The sequence below is a fragment of the Myxocyprinus asiaticus genome, chromosome 1, assembly GCF_019703515.2.
Source record: "Myxocyprinus asiaticus isolate MX2 ecotype Aquarium Trade chromosome 1, UBuf_Myxa_2, whole genome shotgun sequence".
Lineage (NCBI taxonomy): Eukaryota > Metazoa > Chordata > Actinopteri > Cypriniformes > Catostomidae > Myxocyprinus > Myxocyprinus asiaticus.
The window spans coordinates 15,871,241-15,891,442 of NC_059344.1; the positions used below are offsets into that span (position 1 = coordinate 15,871,241).

The following is a 20,202-nucleotide window of genomic DNA, read 5'->3' on the forward strand; positions in this document are numbered from 1 at the left end:
GAGCATCTTCCTTTCAGTACTAGTAATTGTTGTGTGACATCTGTGTATGTGTCTGTAGCTGAGGGGGATGCAGACACTAAACCCTCAAATGTTTCTCCCAACCATGAACCCCACCCTCGCAAATCCGGAGACATCAGTATAACCAACCAAAGGCCAAACATCGGTATTGACAAGCAACGACCTGTTTTTGGGCTGGAGGTTGTGAGGCAAGCAAAAGGGTGAGTAATATGCATACAACTGATTAATTTTGCTGGACTGATTTATATTAAAACCAACTGCTGCACTGAAGTGAATAAATGACAACTGATACTATCTGACACTGCATTGAAAATTGACCTACAGTACCTCATTAACTCGATCAGTTGTGTTTATTACTATGGTTGACTAGTGTCCACACCAGGGGTCAGGAACCTTTTTTCACTAAGGAGCCAATTTTGTAATTTTTGGTTGATGCATTTTTTCAAAAGAGCCATACCACAAACTAAAAATAAGTTTTCAATAAAATAAAATGTTTATTATGCCCATAGACTACTCTAAAATACAAAAACAAACAAATATGCAAAAATTAATAGGTAACATGTTGCAATATTGTTTCTGCGGGTCTCCATAAAATTACTTCATTTTACAATTACAATTGTTCATGAAAAAGTTCACTTCCCTTTTGGGCTGGGTGATATGTAAAATTTATTTTAACGATAATTGCCTTAAAAAAATGTTTTATATCTGATTATATGGTCAACCCCCCTGCCAAGGGTCAGTGATTATTTTTGCTTTATTGATTTTGCTTTAAAAATTTAATTAATTTATTGAAACATGAAAAACTTAAAAGACATTTTTAAATTCAAATTGCACTTTCAAAAAAAAAAAAAAAAAAAGCACAAAATAACGAAGTGATCAAAAAATCTTATATATAACCACCTCCCCAAATCCAAACATTTATGTCAACTCCATTTGTCATCACGCAAGCATCTGTCAATGACAACAGGTGAAAAATTACTAGATAGCCTACAAATTAAGATCTAAAGACAATTATAAATGTGAAGATAATAAGACTCATAATAAATAAGCCTAATAAATTTCCTTGTGTTCCCAAAAAAATGCTGCCAAATGTGAGTTCTTATCGAATGTATTTGTATTGCACTTTGATAATACAGTTAATGCTGCCTAAAGAAAATTAAATAGAACTTAATTTTAGGTTCAAGGTATCTTGTTTTATTTTATGACTGAATCACTTTCGTCTTTGTTTAATACACACACATATATACATACACATATACATACATATACACATATAGATATACACACGTATACATATACACATATATACACATATAGATATACACACATATATATACACATACACATATACACATATATACATACATATGTTACTAAACCTGCAGTGTTGCGTTCACAATGCATTTTAACTGCAAACTGCTCTGTGGAAATAAAGCGAAACTCACTGCACCTTCTGAGATCATCAGAGATCATTTGCAGCATTCTCATAGACGACATTGTTCTTGCAAACAGTTTTCAGACAAATGAAACAGAGAAAAAGGAGTGAAAACTCTTTACATGCGCGTGTTCCAACAGACAGGCTCGTGCTGCACGCCTCTGAGCAAACAGCGAATCAGACACAAGCATTGACAGCTTTTCTTTTGTCTGTTCATATATGATAAAATATAATAAAGTTTCTTCAAGCGCGTGTCTTTGTGACTAACAGCTTTTCTTGTCATGTGCCACTCCAAGACGTCTTACAGGTCACCCAACTGTTGCGGGTAGATGAGCAAAATTACTCGCGCATGAAATACCTGCATTTGGACGAGGAGCTTGCGAACTGGATTAAGCCTAGTCGCATTTTGAGGGTGGCGGGTGCTATTTCACACCCTGGACGCACATAAAAAATAACAAACATTTGTAAAATCGCTCATAGAAAATGCTCTTAACCACTAAGATCAATAGTTTTTGGCAAATGAGGCCCAGAACTCTATGCATGTGCATGTCTTGGAGAAGAGCTTTCATTGCACTTGTGAACAGCAGAGCTCACTGCGCACACATCAAATCAGACGTGCATCGGCGGCTTTTCTTCCATCTGTTCTTCAAAATATAATCACGTTTCGTCAAACGCACATCTTTGTGTCTAATTTCTTGTCATATATCACTCCAAGAAGTCTTACTGTAACACGAACTCAGGCTGAGTGGGATCCATGTGCGGTTTATTAAAACACAGCAAGTCAGAGTGCAGACAAGCGTGGGTCGAATAACCAGGGCAACCAACAATATCAGAGGCAGGGCAGTAAACATGGTATAACAGGCAGAGGATCGGGGCAGGCAGCAAACAGCAATAGAAATAGTCTAGGCAAACACAGTGGTAGACAGTCAGCAAAGATTCGTACAGAGGTAGTCCAACACGGGCAGAACAACACAGGAAATAATAATAATGCTCAGAAATGTAGCCGGGGCAAACAAGACTTTGCAAAGAGTGAACACACACAAGGGGCTTAAATAGTCTGAGTAGATGAGAAACAACTGAACAGGTAATCAGTGACAGGTACGGGGATTATGGGAAATGGAGTCCAGAGAGTTCAAGTCAATCCCCAGGTGATGGAGCCCTCTGGTGGTGAGTGGGAGGAACAACAAAGGCGGGATTCATGACACTTACAGATCGCCCTTCACAGTGGTTGGTACATCAGCCAAATTACCCGCCATTGCGCGTGAAAAATCAGCATTTGGCAGGAGTTCATTTCAAACCTTGTTCACCAGGAGTAGGCTGTACGACAAATTTGGAGAAAGGAAATCAAAATAGTGTCATTGTCTTCAAGCTTTGCAATTGCACCCACACTTTCTGCAGGAAAATTATCTCTAGAAAGTTTTAAATGATCATGTGTTGGTGAATGGTGAGACACTTGGAGAGCCACTTGATTTTTAACAAAGAGCCACAGGTTCCTGACCCCTGGTCCACACAGACACAAAGGACTGGTAGAATTGGGATTTGAACACTAATATCTCTTTGCCTAAAATATCTAAAATATCAGTAGCTAAAATATGTATGCATAAACAAAGTGTAACACATGGATATACATACAAACTCTTGGCTCATTTTTAGAAATCTTTTAACACTGCATAACACTGGATGCAACATTAATGTTAAAATAAATAAATAATTTCTGGGTGTGACAATGCAAGGCAGACTTGATTGACATTTTTTCGCAATATGTGTGGAATAATACACCTGTAATATTGACCATGTTTTCTGACAGTTGTTGATGCAATTGTAAAGTTATTACATTTATTTTAGCCTAAACGAAGGGGTTAAGTTAAAGCCACTTAATTTGTTTCTTGTATTACTTTGCATGTTAGTGCAAAATTATTCACAATTAGTTGTCACTGCAATGCATTTAGAAAAATAAATGTTTGAGCATTTTTGTTTATACATTTTTTTTATATTATTTCTGTATTGGCAGACACAAGAGGGACAATATTTCTTTTTTTATGAAATATAATCCAATTACTCTGCATTTCACATTTATTTATATGGTTTACATTGTTATCTAAAGAACATTCTTTGTTACATTCAATTACGGTACATACAAGGTATACGTACATTTGTGTTTCCAAGGTAAACATTAGTATACATGTGTGTTCCCTGGGAATCAAACCCATCACATTGGCGTTCCTGGCACCATGCTCTAAAAGTAAAAAAAATAAAATTTTCAGTAAATCAATGTCATTTAAATTTAAAAAAACTTCTTGTTTCATATTTTGTTATGCCTTTGCATTTCCGCATGGTGTTTCATCAGCAATTTATGTATTTGGTCAGAGAAAGGCAGTTGACATTAGATCAAGGTGATGCAATATATAATGTAATAAATTCACTTTAGGAAAACACAGACAAACCCTGCCCGTAATTGGTATGGTCAGTTCAGATTAAGTCAGTTCTTGAATATAAACAAATGCTCATATGCACTTCAGTGTGCCTCAATGATGTGAAGCAGCCAATAAGAAATACTTGTGAATGTGCATGCAGCAGTCGGAAACAACTATAGCTATAATAGCTGTGTTTGTAGGTTCTCTAAATAAAGGAAGCTCTGGCATCATCCCAGTACTCCTGATCAGCTGTGATCCTGATATCCTTTCTTCCTAGACCGGAGAGTATGGCCTCTCTGCTGCCCTGTGACCATATGTCACCCACTCTCACTGATGTCAAATATTTTGAGCTGCCAAAACCAGAGTTGTCAGATACAGAGAGAATGCCCATCCATGCAGGCCTCGAAACTATCCCAAAACCTGCTGTGGCCCCTGCATTCATTACCCCATTAAGTGAGTTCCAGATCAATCAGTCAGAGATTTCACAGAACTCTGCTGAGCTTGCTGTTTCACAAACTGAAGAAGTGATGACTCCTCATAAAGACAATGCTCAGACAGAGCCCTCTTACATTAAAAGTCTTCAATCAGAGGAAATGCAAGAGCAAGAAACAAGCCCAGAATCTGTGGCACAGATGCTCTCAAATCCAGAAATTTCCCTATCAAATCACATTGGTATACAGTAAGTGTGGAATGACACACTTGCTCTGTCTGTCAAATTTGCTAGAAAAGTCATAGTTACAGTGTTATTTTAGAAAATGGTTATGCTGTATTAATATAGAGTGTGCATATACAGTATGTTTAGCAGTCAATTTGCTTAATATACACATATCCATTTGACATCCCTCCTCTGATCTGTGCTCTAATGTCCCTGTCCCTCACTAAGAAAAGCATGGCCGCTTTGCTGCCATCTTGCCCAAAAGCATACAATTCTCCTTGGTCGCCATCCATATTGGCTGATGATACAGTCGAGAGTCAAATAGGAGACTTGTTTGTAGACAGGCTGCCTAGGATAAGCCAGGAATTTAGTGTTCTTTCCTCTGTCTGCAAGAAAGAACATGCTTTGAAGAAAGAAAAGGCTACGAAAAATATTGTTGACATTCTTCCATCTGTGCGCTGCATGGTGTCTCTTCTTCCAGCCTGCCCAAGAACTGCCTTTGTACCAGGGATGCCATCTGTAACCTTTCCACACAAGACTTTTAAGTGGCCTTGGGACAAATCTGTGGTAATACTGAAAGAGTATGTTCAAAAAGAGAAACCAGCAAAGCTTATTCAAGACATGGAATGCTCATTTTATGACCCAAGCACAACAAAAAATATGATGTTACTACAGTTAACTTGTCCAAGAACTTCTAGCATCCTGGGATTTCCATCTTTGGTGTGCCATAAAATGGAATCTCCCATTATGGTCAGTCTCCTTCTTATGTGCCCAAATGTATCCATAGTGCCTGGTTTACAGTCAAGATATCCACTCATTTGTTTAGATAAAAGCTGGCCTAAAGACGAATTGGTATTATGGAAGAGACATTTTAGGAAAAGTAATGAACACATTTTTCCAACATCTTTAGTACAGGTGAATTTAGAAACTGCACAAGATGTGGTTGCAATGAGGGCATCTTGCTCAGCAGCATCCAAGATTACAGGATTTCCATCTGCTCCAAAACTGAAACCTGTTACACTAACAAGTATGGTCAGTATTTTACCATGTTGTCCAAAAGTTTCCACCATTGCTGGGTTCCCATCCACAAAGCTACTTCATTTTGGCCAAAATATTGTCAAACAGTGGACATACAACAGTAATTCACCTTTGATAATAACACAGAAGGATCAGTCATTTCACCTGAACAAAATTTTGCCTCGAGTTACAAACACATCCAAAGAGGACATTGACCAGTTAAAGGCTATGGTTACCTTAGTACCATCTTGCCCAAGAAAAGCAAGAACTGCTTGTTTCCCATCTGTACCAAATCAAAAACAAGACATTGCATTATGCATGGCAAAACGTATGTATTCCTCTCCAAAAGTCTCTTGTGTTCCTGGAATGTCATCTTTACAAATGCTTACAATGACTTCAGATTCAGTTAAGTACTGGCCCGAGCACATTAAACCATTTTTGATTAAGAAACCTGCATTTCAGCCTTGTCATTTAATCTTCCCATATCCATCTCAGTATGTGGTTTCAGAAGTCAAATATGTTATTAATAGTATGCCATCATTGATACCATCTTGCCCAAGAAAATCAAGAATACCTGGATTTCCCTCTGTGCCATGGCTCATGTCTGAAACCCAAATAAAATCTGATGCTCTATCAGCCTGTCCACTAGCAGATAAAACTCCAGGCTTTCCCTCTTTAGACCCAAGCAAGCGTGACGAGGCTTTAGAAAATAATTGGCCTTTTAAGGAGAATGGCTTTTTTGTGAGAAAGTGCTTTAAAGATACACCAACGTATGCATCTGAGGAGTTCAACATTGCTAATCAGGAAAAGGAAAATTTTAAAGGAATGCATGCTATTTTGCCAAGTTGTCCAGTGAAAGCATGTGTTCCTGGCTTTCCATCTGCTTCAAAGCCCAAACTAAGGAATCCTCCCTTAATGGTTTATCTTGTCCCTTGTTGCCCTCCAGTTTCAAGTATACCTGGGATGCAGTCAAGGAAAATATCCGAAATGGAAATAAAGTGGCCTGTAAATGAAAGGCCATTATGGGTTAAACAAATTAAGACAGAGTTGTCTCAGTCCATATTCCCTGTTCCACTTCACTACAGAGAAGCAAAGGATAAAACGTCTGCAAGAGATATGGTAGCTTTGCACCTGTCTTGTGCAAACAATGCTAAATTTCCTGGCTTCCCATTGGACCCATGCCTAAAATTTGGGAAGCATGGACCAGATATGGTCCCTCGCATGCCATCTTGTCCACATCTTACCAAAGTATCAGGCATTCCATCAGTTGACTTAGGAAATGGAGCAATGGATTGTTCAACTGCATTGCCTCTGGGAGAGACGCCACTGTACATGAGGACCTCAAAGGATGAGTCAGATATGGTGGATCCTACATTAAATAACTTGAATCAAACGTATGTGGACCATCTGAATTATCACATGGAAGAGATGACTACTATGATGGCATCTTGTGCAAGCAAGTCCAGAGTCCCTGGCTTTCAATTCATGTATTCAGAAACTCCATATATGCATAATCAAACAAATATTAGCTTACAGACAACAGAAAATGGTGTTCTTAAACAAGAAAATTCAACTGTGCTTGGCCCAGAAGACACTGAAATAGACCTGTCCAGTCCAAACAAGTGTGACTGTAGTTTGATTTTAGAAAAGACTAAGGAGAACATTGACTTTTGGGCAAGATGTAAGGAAGGACAAAAGGGAATTCTGGAGAGGGGGTAAGTTCAGGATGATACACAAAAAAGAGACTTTTATTTCCCATCCTGCAGTCAGTGGATAGTGCATAAAATACTTTCCAATTAAACTTGTTTCCAGGAATACACATTGCAGAATATGGCATCCCATACCAGACATGCCACTATTACTGACTGTTGGGGAGAGGTGAGTTTTGCTAGGAAACACAAGAAAATATGACCCGGGGATAATTGATTGCTTTGCCTTGACATAATTACCTCTAACATATACCTTTTGCTGTCCTTATTTCATAAATTCATAATGGTGTGAAAACTAGGCATGGCATGGCATGTGAGGTGCTTTGGAAACAATAGACAATTTTACAACGGCTCATTTTTTGTCAAGCACATCAGTCAAGTGGATTAACATAATGTTCAGCAGGACATGTAGATTGAATGCTTGTCGGTAAAGATGGAATCAAATATGGAATGATGCATGCAGACAACATGTCGTCTTGTAATGTCATACAATCTCCCATCTGACATCTGATAATATCCTTATTTTCCTCAGATGTGAAAGTTTAAGTGCTCAGATCCCACCTTCTCCCACATACAACACAGATAATTACAATAATTACAATCTGGCTGAAAACAATGCAGTGGAACAGGATGTATTGTGGGCATCACAAGAAAGACCAGAACAGTTTGCTCACAGATTACAGAAAGAAGAAGAGGCTACCAAAGTTAGTTGTCTGGTCCCTTCTACAGAAGAAGATCAGTCTACAGGACTGCTACATGAGTGTGTACCAAACATGGTAGATCTTCTTTCATCATGTCCACAGTTTTCTAGAGTTCCTTGATGTCCATCTACTTCCGTTTCTAACACATGTGAAACAGACATAATAGACTGGCCTGTTGATTTAAGGATAATTTGGGACACTCCATGTAAATCAACAAAAGCTAGTTTGCCAATGCCATAATTGGAGAAATCCCATAATAAGGTAAATGATATGTTATCTCTGACATACACATGTCCAAATGAAGCAAGATATCCTGGCTTTCCATCTGCCAAGAGACCTATGGTTTTAGGAACACATTCCATGAGTGCACTATGTCTGTATAGCCCAGAAACATCCATTGTTTTTGACATAACTTCGCAGTCCCCAGTTCCAGTGGAAAAGCATTGTGGGGAGTGGCTTAGGATGGAAACATCATTGTTGGAAGATCACCCTACACCAAAGCCAGTTTTTAGTATTGAAAGCCCAGTTGAGGATTCTGAGGTCCCTGTAATGACGGTGGTTCCATCTTTCCCACTGTCAACACTTGTTCCTGGTTTTCCATCTGCACCAAACAGTAAAGAGATAATTATCCAATCAAATGAAGAGGAAAATCTCGTATTTATGAATCCAACAGAGTCTGCACTTATTGAGTTACCACTAAAGAATGAGTCCACGTGTGCAAAGGAGGCACCGGATGAGACATTAGCCCTCAAACCTCAATCTAACGAATGGCCAGAAACTCTCAGAGAACAACATGAAACCAATATAAATGTCACCAAATACACAGGGGCTTTGATTCCCTCCTGTGAAAGAGCTGCACAAATAGTGGATTCCATCCCTGAAGTTCAAATAGAGACAAATATATTGAAGCTTCTTCGATCGTGCCCGGTGCTGTCTAGCATCCCTGGGTGTCTATCTCTAAAGGACCCTGAGGGCTTTGAATGGGTCCCTAATCAGTCTGTAATCTTGTGCAGTTTATGGAAAGAAAGACAGAATGATATTCCTGTTAAAGATGAACAAGACATACAAAAAATTATGGCTCTTGCACCAACATGCCCACAAACATCATGCATTCCAGGGTTTCCATCTAGACCATATCCTTTATCACAGATGGAACCAAGTATGCACAACATTTGTCCTTCTTGCCCCAAAAATTCCCAAATAGCTGGTTGTCAGAGCATCCAAACCCCTAAGATTTCCAAATGGCCTATCAGTAAAATAATTTTATGGTCAACCCAATTAAAGAAACCCCCTGTCTTTGTGGACATGGACAAGACATGTGGAGAAAACATTCGTAGAATGTTTGCTTTGGCACCAACCTGTTCATCAGTGGTCTGTATCCCAGGTTTTCCATCTGTTCCCAAACCAATAATGCTGCACATTCTTCTGACATGTCTGGAGAAGTTGAGGATTATTGGATTTTCTTCTAAAGGGGAACCAGATCATTTAGATTGGTCTGCACACAAGAGAACACTGTGGCATAGACCTCTTAAAAAGCAGCCTTTATTTATTGTAGACAGAGTCGATTGGGTCAATGAAGCAACAGAAATAATGTTTGCCTTGGCTCCAACCTGTCCACCACAAGCAAGCATGCCGGGATTCCCACGTGCACCCAAACGCAAAGTTAAGCCACCTCTCAATATGGTTGATCTTCATCAGTGTATTACAGAGACATCAAGAGTCATTGGATTTTCATCGAGTGATGGAATAAACACAGGACCATGGCTTGCAGATGAAGAGCCTCTGTGGAAGAGACCGCTTAAAAAAACATCAGAACTGGTTGTCCAATTCAACTTAGATCCTTTATATGAACAAATGGACAAATATATCTTGCAGAAGATGCCTTCACTGGTGCCATCCTCCCCAAAAGAAGCTTGCATACCTGGTTTTCCTTCTTTACCTCAGGTTAAAATGGAGGGTTTCTATCTAAGTAAAGAGCCAAACATAGTCAGTCTTTTGCATTCTTGCCCACATTTTGCTTTTACCTTAGGGTTTCCTTCAATAAAATCTGTACCCATGGAGGAGTCTCAAGCTAGGACTTGGTCAGCTGAGAGGTCCATCTGGGTTAAACCACTTAAAGAGAGAATAACTTTGTCTTTAAGTAATACAAAGGGGTATGAAGAATATTCAAAAACTATGTTCCAACTTGCTCCTACTTGTCCTGTTGAGGCTAGGAGTTACTGTTTTCCATTTTCAGAGAGGCCCAGAAAAGAGGAGTGTACACCAAGCTCTGTCTTGCCACCTTTTCCAGAGGCTCCATTCCCTAGAACTGATGAGAAACATTTCAATAACATGGTCACTGAAGTGCCATGTTGCCCAGCTAAAGTAAAGCTGCCTGATTTCCCACTTGTTGCTATATGCACACATGACTCCCAGCAAATTAGCACCCCAGTAACCTCTCTATCAAGTCCACCTGAGAAACATATCAAACTCAAACTTATCCAGCACATAGAGTCAGAAAGGTATCAAACACTGGACATCAAAGGAACTGGTAAGAGACCCACTTTGAAACTGTGGCTTGAATAGTAGAGCAATATTTATTTTCAGAATGTACAGATTATTTCTTCTTTTTTTAAGACAATCCAATATATGTAGGAAGTGTTCATGAGATACCCTTGACCGAAGGGTGAGTTACCCTAGCATGTTTTTTGTGAATACTCTATTATAACTAAAATTTTCTGCAGTGTTTGCATGTGCAAGTAAATATCTTGATTAATTTATTTTGAACTTGATGATTGACAGTTTGTTTATTCAGTTCAGTCATGACAACTTTACTGATAACAGAGTTGCACAATTTGACATACATAAGGCATGCTGCAACAAGCATGTAGAGCATGCTGTTGCTGCACAATTAGACATACATACAATCCCCATGAAGCAGATCTAGACAAGTGGTGCTGGGGAGGAGGGTTTCAGAGAGAACTCACGTAGCATGCTGCAGTGAAACCAGTTTACTTGCACACAGCTGAGGCAATTTAAATGTTAGACAAAGAGATTCTGAACTTAGAATCCTTTAACTTACATTTCTATAGTACATACAATATATAGATATACACACTCACCGGCCACTTTATTAGGTACACCTGTACATCTACATATTCATGTGATTATCTAATCAGCCAATCGTGTGGCAGCAGTGTAATGTATAAAATCATGCCGATATGGGTCAGGAGCTTCAGTTAATGTTCACATCAACCATCAATGGGGAAAGAATGTGATCTCAGTGATTTAGACTGTGGCATGATTATTGATGCCAGATGGGCTGGTTTGAATATATCTGTAACTGCTGATCTTCTGAGATTTTACACGCAACAGTCTCTAGAGTGTATAGAGAATGGTGCGAAAAACAAAAAACAACCAATGAGTGGCAGTTGTGGATGAAAATGTCTCATTGTTGACAGAGGTCAATGGAGAATAGCCAGACTGGTTTGAGCTGACAGAAAGGCTACAGTAACTCAGATAATCCCTCTGTACAATTGTAGTGAGCAGAATAGCATCTCAGAATGCACAACATGTTGAACCTTGAGGCAGATGGGCTACAACAGCAGAAGACCACGTTGGGTTACACTTCTGTCAGCCAAGAACTGAATACTGAGGGGCGTACCATTTGTGTACCTCAGCAGAAATCCAGATTTTTCTGACCATGCTAAGTTTTTCCAATAGTCTACTGTCCAGTTGTGGTGAGCCTGTGCCCACTGCAGCCTCAGTGTCCTGTTCTTAGCTAACAGCAGTGTTACCCAGAGGGGTCTTCTGCTGCTGTAGCCCATCCACCTCAGTGTTCGACCTGTTGTATGTTCAGAAATGCTTTTCCGCATAGCACTGTTGTAACGCATGTTTATTTGGGTTACTGTCACCTTCCTGTCAGCTTGGACCAGTCTGGTCATTCTCCTCTGACCTCTGTCATTAAGAAGTCATTTTCACCCACAGAACTTCTGTTTGCTGGATGTTTTTTGTTTATTGCACCATTCTCTTTACACTCTAGAGACTGTTGTGCATGAAAATCCCAGGAGATCAGCAGTTACAGAAATACTCAAACCAGCCCATCTGGCACCAACAATCATGCCACAGTCCAAATCAGATCAAATTTTTTCCCCATCCTGATGGTTGATGTGAACATTAACTCCGAAAAAGTTGGGGACAGTATGACAAATGCTAATTAAAACAAAAAGGAGTGATTTGTAAATTATATTCACCCTTTGCTATATTGAAAGCACTACAACAAAAAATTATATGATGTTTTACCTTGTGAATTGTATTGTTTTAAAAAAAAATTCTAATCAGATGATTGCAACACGCTTCAAAAAAGTTGAGATGGGCAATTTAAGACTAATAACAATTTAAGGAGTTAAATTAGGCAATGAGAAACAGGAGATGTTAAACAGGTGAGGCAATCGTGTCATAGTATATAAGGAGCCTCCAAAAACAGCCTAGTCCTTCAAGAGCAAGGATCATTTGAGACTTGTCAATTTGCCAACAGATGCTTCAGCAAATAATCCAGCACTTTGAGAACAATGTTCTTCAAAGAACAATTGGAAGGATTTTGGGCATTTCACCCTCTACAGTGTACAACAGTTAAAAGATTCAAGGAATCTGTTAAAATCTCGGTGCGTAAAGGGCAAGAAGAAAACCACTTCTGAATGCGCGTGATACCTCAGACATCACTGTCTTAAAAACATCAATCATCTGTAATGGATATCATGAACATGGACTTGGGATTACTTTAGTAAACCTTTGTTAGTCAACACTATTCGCCGCTGCATCCACAGATGCAAGTTAAGACTGTGCAAAGCAGAAGCCATACAACAACACTGTCCAGAAGCGCTGCCAAATTCTCTGGGCTCGGTCTCATCTTAGATGGAAAGTAGAACAGTAGAACCATGTTTTTTGGTCTGATGAGTCCACATTTCGAATTGTTTTTGAAAAACACAGCCATCATGTTCTCCGGGACAAAAAGGAAAAGGACCATCCAAGCTGTTATCAGCGTCAGGTCTAAAAGCCAGTGTCTGTATGGGCCAGGGGTGTGTCAGTTACCATGGCATGGGTAACTCGCACATCTGTGAGGGCACAATTAATGCAGACAGATATGTGAAAATATTGGAGCAGCATATACTGCCATCCAGCACCATCTTTTCCAGGGATGTCCCAAAATTTTCAGCATAACAACTTCAAACCACATACTGTCCGAATAATCAGAGAGTGCGGGTGCTAGATTGGCCAGCCTGCAGTCCTGACCATCTCCAACTGAGAATGTGTGGTGCATTATAAACCACACAATACAGCGAAGACTCCGTACAATTGTGCGGCTGAAGACCTGCATAAAGGATGAATGGGGGAAAATTCCACTTTTTAAACTTAACAAACTTGTGTCTTCAGTGCCTAAATGCCTAATAAGTGTTATTAGAAGAAATGGTGATGTTTTACAGTGGTAAACACTCGACTGTCTCAACTTTTTTGGAGAGTGTTGTAATCATCTGATTTGAAATTACTGTACATTAATGAAATTCACAAGTTAAAACATCATATAATGTTTAGTTGTAGTGCTTTCAATGTAGCATAGGGTGAATATAATTTACAAATCACTTCTTTTTTTTATTAGCATTTTTCATACTGTCCAAATTATATACATAATATATAATATATATATAATTTTTCTAGTTTTGATCCTTTGGAAGCTTCATCGAAGCCATCTAGTGTAAATATAACATCCAGTGTGTCATTCAGATTTATCCAATAAAACTTGCCTCAACATGATTTATATCGCCTAATGAATATTTGACTTTTATTGACTATGTTATATCGTCTCACTGTATTATGTGTCTAAAACATTTTGGTGCTTGAACATGAGAGAATATGCATGTTGCATGTACAAAACATTACAGACCCAATTAACCCTCCTCTTGATAAGTGACCTATTTTTTATCAGTACTGATAACCATCAGGAGAAGTTTATTCTTGAAGAGCAACACGTTGGCAAGCAGTCTTCTATTAAAACCCATGATACCACAGAGCAAGGAGAGACTGATATAGCTTTAGAATGGGAAGTATTGGATGCAGATGAGACTTCTAGAGTAAAAGAAGAATCTTCTGGTCTTGTTAAGACTATAGTTGATGTCTTTCACAGAAAGTAAGCAAAACATAAGACAAATAGAGGAAAAAAGGTTGGCATTGATGTCAAAAGCACTTTAAATCTACAGTATATAGATCATGATTTTGTTGTTACATTGCTAGATTTCTGTAAGAAATGGCTTGAGAAATAAAAAAAATTGCTCAGTTGCTCAAAGAATCATGTGGTCAATTCCAGCGTCTTATGGTCTTGAAATAACAATAATTATCCTTTATTTACAGTAATATGAGGAAAAACAGTTATTTATTGATTGGAAAGCATTTTTATTTTCTTATTTTCACACTTCCACTCAAGTGTTGCTCTCACTTAGCTATGAGACATTTGCTGCAATACTGCAGCCCTCTAGCTCTGGATCGGTCACAGACACTCAAGATACTCTTGACAGCCTTTCATCCTCTGCGAATCCTGAGGTCAGAAGCAGTCACATGGCCAGGATATGTGATCATTCATTGGAGGAGTTGGAGTTTGCTGAACCCTACATGTGGCGTTTGGTTAGTGGTCGTTCAGAATCATCACTGTCGTCAAAAGAGACTGAAAGCTGGTTTGTTGTAGATGAAGAATATTACCTAAAGAGGAAATGGCCACCCTTGACAGAGGCTGACCTGCATGAGATAACAAAACAGGAGGAGGACAACATACACGTTGACACATTGATTCAAGTTGAAACAACTATTCTTGAAGAGCAGGACTATGAGCAAGATGTTGCTAATGATAAGAATGTGACAGAGGAGCTTAAAATGATAGAGACATTAAAGGAATGGGTGGGAGCAGAACTGTCAGCCACATTATTCCCAGAGAAGGGGTGAGTCCATCCATCCACCAGGAGTGTTGCATTTAAACACAGCTCAGAGTCTCGCGAATGGCAGCATGACTTCTTTATATTCATTGTTTCTTTTTTCATGTTGCATGAAATGTCTGTTATTTTGTGGGTTTACTAAATATTTATGTCCCTGTGTCTAATTCTAATTTTTGCCCTGAAAGGTGAAGTGTGTAATTTCTGTGCCACTACTGGCACCAAGTGGAATGACAAAAATAAGAATTGTTTCCAGACAGGTTTCCCAACAACAATTTTGTTTACACCTTAAGGGGCTGTTCAGACTGAATGCGTTCTTGTGCTAAAAAAATCTAGATGCAGGGCAAAGAATAGAACAGAATGCAGGTGTTGTTAAAAGTTAATATTCTTTTTAACACAGCATCTAAAAAAGCAATCCATTGCAATTCATAAAAAAAAAAAAAACAGCAAGGTGGGACCCAAGAAAGATGTCCACCTAGCACGTTTAAATAGATAAACAATTAAAATCAGCACAGATGGATGGATTTGGTGTGTAAGGCCCCATAGAGAAGTCAACATCTGCACATTAAGCTGGTATAGGAGGAAGTATTTTAAAGTAGAAAAAAATTGCACACTTCTCCTTCAAAGATGTTCATTTGTTCAGCTAAGATTGTGAGCTGAGGACTTCTGTAATTTATTCACATATAAAATCTGCAACTGAGTGTTTGCATGTTGCAAAGGTCTGAAATATCTGGAGGCTGATTTTATGCAGTGGTATGGTTGCTTGTTGGTAAGGGAAATAATGTACTGTGTTTGGTTAATATGAAATGTTCATTTTGAGTGTGCTCTGTAAGATATGTTCTGTGTGCCAAGGGGCAGCCCTTGTATTCATTAAAGTTTGCAAGACTAAAATAAATGTAGTGATACTGTATTCTTGTCCTTAAGGCCACAACATCATATTGTGCCAGAGGTCTCTCTTTTCATCCAACCAACAAAGGACAAAGAGACACTGCCTATGTCTTCACCATCCCCCAAAACACTGAATAACCCAAAGCCTGTCCCAGAAAAGAATGCTGTTCCAGCTTCAAAAGAACCAGTGCCACCAAGAAGGACCAAGAGGCAAGACATACTTCAAGAGACTTCCATATTATTGCCACCAGGTTCCAATCCAGCTGGAAAATCATCTGAGCCAAATGCTCAGAGTGACAATATCTGTGTTATAAAACAAACTGATCATTATTCTCAGATTATATTACACAATGAACAGCCTAATGGAAAATACGTTTATGAGCCAGAAAGAATGTCAGACACAGAAAAAACACTCACCATTCAAAGTTTTTTAGCTACAGCAGATGAGGGTCCATCTCTAGATAAAATGATTGAAAAAGATCGCCCAGAAGATGTACCCGTCCCAATGGCTCGAACCAAGAAACGGCAAAGTGCTTCTTTTCCTGATGATACCTCTGTGGCAGAGACTACCAAAAATGAGATAGAATCATCCAAATATGGGATTTGCCCATCAGCATCAAAAGAAGAGAAGCTGACTCCCCAAGGAATTGTACCATCATGTGATAGCAAGAGGGGAGAAAATGTTCCACTTTTGCCACCAAAGAATTACACATCACAACCAAATAGTGGGAAAACTCTGGCAGTCACTCAATTATGTGCACCTCAGAGGCAAAAGAGTAAAGTTCGACCCAACGATGTTGCTGAAGCCAGTGGCAAAGAGAGTGAAGAAGAATTTGAAGTAAAAAACCCCTCTGTGTTCTATCATCACAAATGTCTCTCAGTCTGGCACAACAAGAAACACCCAAGCTGGGGATAAGCTGTATGTGAAAGAGCAGGTACAGTTTGAATCTGATGTGAAAATGCGAATCAAATGCAAAGATCTTCCAGTCCCTATGCCCCATGTAAAAAAGTGTCTAAGTGATTATATTCCAAATGATCTTCCAACCCCTTCATCCTTCCCTCTTCCTCAAGAGGATTCAAATAATGTTGTTCCCAAACAAGAAGAGCATCTGGACAAACATCTTCCGGTTCCAGTGGCACATGTGAAGAAACATCTAAGTGATTCATTTCCAGATGATCTCCCTGTTCCCTCTCCTTGTCCAGCCCTTCCAGCAGATTCAGTTGACTTAGGAATCCTTGAGAGAGGACCAAGTGAAACAAGCATACCTGTCCCAGTTCCCCGCTCTAAGAAGCATCTCAGTAGTGACTTCTCTGAGGAGAATCTTCAAAGCTTTCCTCATGTTTTGAACTGTACAGTTTCAGAAGAGGACAAGCTCTGTATCTCAGGAAATGAACAATATCCTGGTGAAGTGGCTAAAGTGGGTTCTTCACATCACATGCAACTTCAGTCACAACTGAGGACAGAAGCAGGGATAGAGAGCCTTGAGTATTTATCCACATCAATGGGAAAGGAAATGGAGCTAAACAGAGAAGGCATTGAGGAGTCTGTTATGGACATTGTTGGGCACATAGTTACTGGTGTGACAGCTATGAGTGACAAACACAGGACTGGTGCTCAACTTGAAAAATATTGTGTCAGGACAACACAGAGCGCTCTGAATTAAAAAATCAACAAACTGAAAAAGATCAAAGTGCTCAGGGAGAAAATGAAGCTGTTCTTTCTGGAGACAATGAGGTTGAATTGGGCACAGAGACTGTAGATGTCACAGGTGTTGTCTTAGATGTGTCTAGGTAAGTTTTATATAGTAGACTCTTGAAACTTTTGTTGTTGGTAAAACGTGAGTTTATCGCTTCATTTAGCTTGTTTTGAATTTAATTGAATTTGATTTGTAAAGGCCCGGGTATACTTAATTGTCCGTGCTCTGGATCGTTTTGCGCCCGGTTGACCACGTTGCCTTTCAAAGTATACTTTTCTGATTGTGAGCGAATACGAACGTGTTTGACATATGCACACTACAACTACTTTGTGATACTCTTTTAGTACAGCCAATGGCCGGCGCACGCGCCGACGATGCGCACAGATGAGGACCGTGTCCACGAGTCGAGAACATCTGGGCTGCGCATGGTCAGGCTGCCCGAACTGTGCTGATGACGAAATTTGCATCATGCATACTGTGCGCGGAGCGATCAGCAATGCGGACAACCAAAGTATACACTTATGTCTTAAGTGCTGCTGTTGGTCCATAGATGTGCTCTAATGGCCTTTCGAACAATAATGTCACTTTCATGACTTTTTAAACACAACGCAGATTTCTGGGGTGTTTTTAGTTATGTAAGGTTTCACCTTTAATTTAAATTGAACTTTCTGTTAATCTATGGTCTTTATGAAATTTTCACATATTTAAGTAAGGGATCATTTAAAGTCTGCTGGTCATAATCACAAAATAAACCCAAACAGGATGGTTTGCGTCGGGGTCCTGTATCACGCTGAAGGATTTTATTTTGTGATAATGACAGGCTGATTGTACATTATGCCACTTATTACACGGCTACTTACCTAATAAAAAAAATGTGCATGAAATAAAGATTTGAGTTTAAATTACGTTATGTGAGAAGAAAGAATCTCTAGAAACTGCTGAATTCAGTGTCGGGTTTGCGTTAGAGTTCTGTTGGTGTTTATATTGCAAAAATGACTGACTGACTGCTCATTATCCCTCTTACTACACAACTTCTTGCCAAATGTATAAATAAATGGACATGAAATATTGATTTGAAATTATTTTATTTGTTTACTTGTAGTGATCGCAAATACGAGAAGTAGTAAAGATGACTCACAATACCCTGGTGATGCGTCTGATATGACTTGGATGTGTGGACATTATTCAGAAATATCAGACCACTGGATGGTGTGATAGGCCAATTAGAATCAAGTGTTTCAGAGAGCTGTGTAATAAATACAAATAAATGATGGTATGACAAAGGTGCGGTCGAAAAATGAAATCAATTGTACTTGTTTCGTTTTGTTGTTGTGCTTAATGCAACTAAATCTAAACATCTCTTCAAGTTTGACAGCTATATCCACATCAGTTGAACAACTATTGCAATACTGGTGCTGGCCTCTTTTCCAGAGCACTCAAGTGTATTTAGCATTTTCTACTGTTTAATTGTTCTAGACAAGAAGCAGCTGAAGATTCCTCCAACCTACCTGTTCCGATGCCTCACGTGAAGAAACGTTTAAGTGCCTCTTTCCCAGAAGACAATTCCAGTCCCAATGCCTCATCCACCAGTCAGAATGAAGTTTCTGTAAAGGTCCGCGATGAGACAGCTGTGCCTATGCATAATAAACGGAGGGCAGCAGCAGAGGCCATGGACTTTCAAGGACATTTCACAGATAAGACATCCTCAGCTAGCGAAATAGAGGTTGGATCTGCTGCTGACACTTCTTGATGACTGTATGTGCTGCAGTGATGTTAATGACTAGGTGATTTTTCTTTAATTGTTTTTATTCCAGATGACAAGCTTGGTGACCTCAAGTCAGTCTCTGTTGGAATGGTGCCAAATTGTCACAGAAGGTTACAAGGGCGTGAAGATCACAAACTTCAGTACCTCATGGCGAAATGGTCTTGCCTTCTGTGCCATCCTACATCACTTCTACCCAGATAAAGTGTGGGTGATTTTTAAATGGAAGAAAGATGGATTTTACATGGGCTACACACATTTGGTCAATTTTTCATGTCTTAATATTTTGTTTAATTGTCATTGTTTGTTATTCTGTCTTCAGGAATTATGAAATGCTGGATCCGTATGATATTAAACGCAACAACAAGAAGGTGATCCTCTCCTTTTCAATTTAAATACTGACTTTTTCATTTTTGTGTTGGTTCCTCATTTAGAAGGGATTCTGCTTTTAGCCATTTTCTAGGTGTAGGCCTAACCTTTTTGCTTGCAGCTGTTATCCCATATAAAAAGGAATGTGTATCTACCCCCAAAATAGCCTCTTTATGTACTTAGTTTTATGAATTACTTGCCAATATGAAGTGATTAAATGTACTCATTTGACCAACATTAATCACTGTTAACCTGGTTATTGAATGCTAACTGAATCCATTTTTCTTATTGAGCCGTTTATTCACTTGTTTTCTATTCGCGACTGCTGCAACAATTTTAACTTAACTAAACTGCTCATTATATGGTATATACCACTCAGCAGTGAAAGTGTCTGCTTCGGAATCTGTTTGCTATATGAGATAGAGGGTAAATCCAATGAGGCAAGGAAGGACTCACTCTATAAGCCATTATTATTCATCACATGAGAATATCTCTCAAATAGAATCAAGAGGATATACAATGCTGAAGATATTTATTTTATATTTGAATAGTTTATAGTTTGTATATTTTAAATTTAGGTA

General features: G+C 39.0%; 2 protein-coding genes across 4 annotated transcripts in view; both read left to right on the forward strand.

Annotated features, from left to right (window-relative positions):
* Positions 1-20,202, forward strand: part of LOC127450463 (EH domain-binding protein 1-like protein 1) — a 69,421-nt gene that overhangs the window by 31,984 nt on the left and 17,235 nt on the right. For all 3 annotated transcript variants that reach the window (XM_051714624.1, XM_051714714.1, XM_051714795.1), the window contains 4 exons: positions 59-218; positions 18,967-19,213; positions 19,305-19,459; positions 19,575-19,623. In XM_051714624.1, the coding sequence (XP_051570584.1) occupies positions 59-218; positions 18,967-19,213; positions 19,305-19,459; positions 19,575-19,623 (611 nt within the window). The remainder of the gene's footprint in view (positions 1-58; positions 219-18,966; positions 19,214-19,304; positions 19,460-19,574; positions 19,624-20,202) is intronic.
* Positions 13,535-16,710, forward strand: LOC127452726 (uncharacterized). Its single transcript, XM_051718422.1, has 2 exons — positions 13,535-14,914; positions 15,830-16,710. The coding sequence occupies exons 1-2, from the start codon at positions 14,538-14,540 to the stop codon at positions 16,707-16,709; spliced, it is 1,257 nt and encodes a 418-aa protein (XP_051574382.1). The 5' UTR covers positions 13,535-14,537; the 3' UTR covers position 16,710.